The 5310-nt window shown below is 33.8% G+C and overlaps 1 protein-coding gene across 1 annotated transcript; it reads right to left on the reverse strand.

The window, feature by feature from the left end:
- Positions 1 to 407: 407 nt before the first annotated feature.
- On the reverse strand, positions 408 to 1580 carry LOC123554090 (beta-1,3-galactosyltransferase 5-like). Its single transcript, XM_053547214.1, has one exon. It carries the CDS (start codon positions 1578 to 1580, stop codon positions 408 to 410), a length of 1173 nt encoding a protein of 390 aa, XP_053403189.1.
- Between the last annotated feature and the right edge of the window lie 3730 nt (positions 1581 to 5310).

The raw sequence follows: 5310 nt of genomic DNA on the forward strand, positions 1-5310 counted from the left end.
GCTTGGGTCAAGGTCAAGGTCATTGTTACTAAATTTACAACATAAAACGTTTTCTAATAACACCTTTATTTAGGAATGAGGTAGTTTTTAAAGACTCCGAACTTTCAGTTGCATTATTTAAGTGATTTTTGTAATGTACAAAGAATGCTTTTTTTTCAAGGGTGAAACTATCCACTTCGGCTAGCCATCAAACCAATTCGCTGAATTTGCTTGTTTTTGATAAACTTTGAACAGTTTTGTTTTAAGTAATAATGCACAAACATTTCATTAAATAGTTCTGGATAGTTAAAACGCTGATTAAGGCAGAAATTAAAATAAATATATAGTATAATAGCGTTCGTTTTCAGTTCAATAGATATTCTTGTATTATACAATAAACACTGGCATTTGAAATCTTGTAATCTTTCTCATTGTTGTTGACATTCTTGCTCGTAAGAAATTAACGCATTCCAGAAACTGTACATTTGTTTGGGTTTTAAATTAGTTATTGTTACTCTCCCGTCTTTAACAAAAGCACAAGGTTCTACAGACCCTTCATTTAAATGTGAACTCCCATTTAACATAATAAGAGATGCACCTAACTTTTCTGAGGCTATTATTCCAGTTATGTAAGCATCTTCTACTTTTACATATGGCATCATCTCTGCTACTTTAACAATGTCAGGCAGTAATTGGACTGTTAAACAATATGCAGTTCCAGATGCATATCTCGGGAGAATATTTTTACCATACACCGTTTTATCAATTGCCCATTTCCCAAATCGCCAAACTTTTGCACCACTGTATATATACCCGAACACTGCGCCATTTGAAGGTAGAGGATGCTGTTCTAATTGTTTAAATAATAAAGCTACGTTAACAAATACGTCCTCATCAGCCTTTAAAACGTATGTTGTTTTGTTACAATACATGTTTATCCATTTAAAGCCATGCAACATTTTCAATGTTAGGTTATGGTACGAGTCTTTGAAGTCAAACTGAACGATGTCATTATGTTTATGATTTTCCTTTTTTATATTTTCATCCACCAAAGCTGTCCCACTTCCGCCGAGTAAAAACATAATTCCTACAACGTGTTGTATTTCTAAACCATTAACTTGATGAATGCGATCATTTGATAATTTTGCATAAGTATCCCGGATTGCCATCCGCTGTCTAGTGTGCGAAGGTATAGACGGAACCATAATTATCAACTTTGGAGTTTTGTTCAAACAAATATGTCCGTTTATTATTAGAGAATTGCAGTCTATTGGCGTTATTATATGTGTTGACTCATTGTCTGACTTCATTTGTAATGCATTTTCTCTCTTTATTAGAGGTTTAATTGTATGAACTCTTAACTCATTCTCAGAAGTAGGTGTGGTTTTCTTTAATTCCATATGAAATTTGGTAGGTGGCTCTGTAACAGTAGAACTTTCATCATCCTGAGAATCGCCCGGATGATTCGATTCAATATATCCGTTTAAATTATGTGTATGTTTTTGATATCCATTTAATGTAAACAAGGATACAGTCCATGAATAAAAATAAATTAGAATTGCACTCGCATTCAGTACAATTATTCTAGAGTAGAATTTCATGTTGTTCCTCTCACTGAAATATAAATGTACTATAACAGCGCAGTTTAAGCATTATTTTTATCATACTTTAGGTTGTTGAGTATCCGTCAACTTCATTTTTGTAATTAGTGCAATCTTCAAGATATTCAAACGTTTTCATATCGCGTATCATTAGCAGCAGTTATTATCACAGCAAGAGCACTTTTAAATAATCCTTTGGCATTGCTTTCCGTCGCTGTTCCAACTCTTTATTTTTCATTTTCTTTCAAACATATAAACATATATCGCAGTTTCCTCTATTTATCGTTTAATACTGTAAAGGTAATTATTAAGATGTGCCAGCTGTACGTATGTTAATCTGAATTCACTACTTTTCATAGTTTAACTTCTAAATCAATGATGTTTATGGTAAAAGGCTAATTATTGAGCCATACGGTACATCTGAAAAGTTTATTAGCAAATTGAAGACAAAGCATAAAGATTACTAAATTTTTATTCTCTCTATTATGGATAATGTCACCGGGTTTTTATTTTTCTTGACAGGCCATGTTATTATATACCAGTTCAAATCAAAGAAGAATGTCAGACAACTTGACTCTACACTGTTAAGTTCAAATTTAATGCAACACGTCCTTTGTAAAAAAATGTAATACTAGTAACCAATGAGCAGAAATAAGATGAAGCTATACCAAAGGTGCGTCCTTCTATTGCTTCTTGTAATGTTGAAGCATTACCTATGGAATATATTCGACATAATCGGTTTCGATTTGAAATTATAGAAAATCACATATGTATGGATGAATTGTACATCGTAAAAATGCATCATACTGATATATTTTAATGCAAGTATAGATATGCTTCAGTATGTAAAATCTAATAAAATGTCTCGAAACAATCGTTCACCTTATATAAAGTGAAAGGTCACTTCAAAACATTTGTAACAACATTACAACCTACTAATCCTGGTACTGATCTTCCTTTCTAGTATTAAGCAATGCGCTGCTACATGTAGTTAGTTTCATCTATAGAGGATAAAATCAGGATTCTTATCAACTTGACCATGAAAAAATAACATGGCTTAAAATGGACAGCAGAATTTTGCAGTAAAGCAACGAACATTTGAACGGTTGACGAAGATACGTTCAAAGATGTCGCAGTACTCTTCTCATATTTATAAAGACAAGCATGTCCTGTCCTTTCATTCCTCCGAGGTATACAAATAAGTATGCCTTGATATTATTTCATTAAACATACGAATAACAGACCTATTCAGTTTTATTGAAGTTTGCATATTGTTTTCTGAAAAAAAAGAGTGCTGAATCTGAATCACATAGAGCTAATTCCAAACTTCAGGATGCAACACAACGTTATGTACAAGCCATTCATTTTAAAAATATGTGTACGAAATAACGGTATCCATAAATGTGCACGCATAAACTATATCAAAAAGGAAAATGATCGTGGATCTTAAGACACAAATGTGTTAATCTTTAAAATAACAATGCTTAAACATCACTAAATAATAAACACGACGGTGATTTTGTCTTGACCCGTTTTAGTGTTGCTTTAATAGTTTTGCGTTCTAATGCAAGCTGGAATATCGATAGCAAGTCACTTATACGGTATCAATAGGTATCTGCATGACCACATGAGAAAAGTGGTCATAAGTCACATTCTCACCTTATTGTAAGATTTTCCTAATCTAGCTGATTCAAACTTGCTCCGCTATTTAAGCCAATATTAATTCTTAATGAACACAATCAGTCTGACCGAACCCCTGTGCTGTCAGAGAAAATCGAAAGCCGAAAATTATTAGCTTGTAGGTTAACTGTAGTGGTAATGGTCTGCTTACCCAATGAAACATATGTTAACTAATCTACGAAAAAGACAGAAAATTATTAAGTCGTAAATATTTCCATCCGCGATATTAAATCCGCTTTCTTCATTTTTGTACATCCAGGTGTTTTTTAATGCAAAAGTCTATGACTCAGTAAAATCTTTTAAATATTTGAATGAGACTCATTTCCTTTATTGATTTATTGCAATAGCATCTTTAACCCGTAAGGTCGAACTATGAAAAAGTCAATTCGATATTGAATTGTAGTTTGTTAGTTTTGACTGATGACTTATATATTATTTGACACCCCGGATTATACGAGTAATTAGATGTTATAGTTGCCTTAAACTGAGATTGTATTTAGGCTACATAGTGACATAGAAGCATTTGTATTCCAAAAAGCAAAGATAGTATGTGGTATTTTGACTTAAAAGTCTTAAGGCTCATTTCTGTTGTTACGTCTCCTTTATGCCTTATATAAGCAACAGTTTCTCGTCCCTAGTTAAATCAAACTTGAATTAATTTGAACTAAACGGTTTATAATTTTTAGCATATTAGTTTGTTAGTCCTGTATATATGAAATATTAATATCACTGGCAAATGAGTAATCCAGCGTATCACCAACACAAAATTATGCATGTATCGTGCACACCTATCACAGCAAGAGCGCATCAACAGGCCGATAACCAAAACGTACTCTTCGGTGCCTTAATAACAGAAAATATCAAGAACATATTTGTTTATGATGAGGCACCGCTTTTTAAAAGTATTTCAGTTTTATAACGGCGTTCAGTTTTTTAATAGAATTTCTGGATTCTACTGGTGTACAAACCTGTTCTCCGCAAGCAATTACCAACTTTCTCACACGAGTCATAGGTAGAGGACAAATAACTCCAGACACAATGTCTTTTATTAGTCGTCACGAAGAACGTACGCCTCGCTCGGAGATCAAACTGACGACCAAGCGACCGTAGATCTGAGCTCTCCCAATTGAGCTAAGCGGGCAGACAACAAGAAGGAAATATTAACATGCAGACACTCGTCTCGTTTAAGTTGAAACCACACAGAAGTGTGTGTTTGTACAACTATGGACATAACATATATATGCACAGTTCTAGTTTGAAATTTATCGACCATCTCAGTCTTCTATCTTTCTCCTGCGAAGGTCCATTCTGTACCCCTTACGTCTTATTTTACCGGTACATAATCTTATCATCCGTATTCTGTGCAAGCCCGATATACACGCTAAGATCGTTTATTCTATCAAGCATGTGCCCTAAAATTCTTCGGAAGGGCCCATGTGGTTTCTTCATTACACTGAGTCTATATTGATTTAACAAGCAAGTGTGGTACTCCTACATGTTATCTAATACTTCTGAATTTCGGTTAGTTCCCTTACTCTCACAGATAATTCTAATAAAATTGCATTAAGGATATCACTTGGAGCTCAAAGAACAATACATATGCTGAAAATACATAACATGATAATCCAGCTGGATTGCTTATCTTTGTTTTTGTTTTCTACGGAAGCCTATTAGGGACATTTTGTCTTAGTTTTTATGAATAACCTCTTATGTATGACATATTATGTGTTACGTGTTATCAGTTACCTCTTACATGTTACGTATTACCTCTTGGGTGTTATATCTTGTGTGTTACTTATCAAAAGTTAGATTTGCCTAGTTCTCAATAGGGAAACAAAATTGACGGACGTTAACGATTACTGCTTGTGGCACTTTACCCCTTTTGGTGACCACTAGAGCTAAAACTAAAAAAAAAAAGCTTTAAACGACCTATGCCTTGAACAGCATGATGGATCTTGATCAAACTCGGTCTGTACCACCAATATAAGGTCATTTCCAAAGTTGTTTCAAAACGCGCAATGGTCCCCTTGAAGGGTTCTCTAGAGCTAAA

The sequence above is a fragment of the Mercenaria mercenaria genome, chromosome 7 (assembly GCF_021730395.1).
Source record: "Mercenaria mercenaria strain notata chromosome 7, MADL_Memer_1, whole genome shotgun sequence".
In the NCBI taxonomy this organism is placed as follows: Eukaryota; Metazoa; Mollusca; class Bivalvia; order Venerida; family Veneridae; genus Mercenaria; species Mercenaria mercenaria.

Bases quoted from the DNA above. Each gene is read 5' to 3' on its own strand.
- LOC123554090 (XM_053547214.1), bottom strand. From the start codon at position 1,580: ATGAAATTCTACTCTAGAATAATTGTACTGAATGCGAGTGCAATTCTA.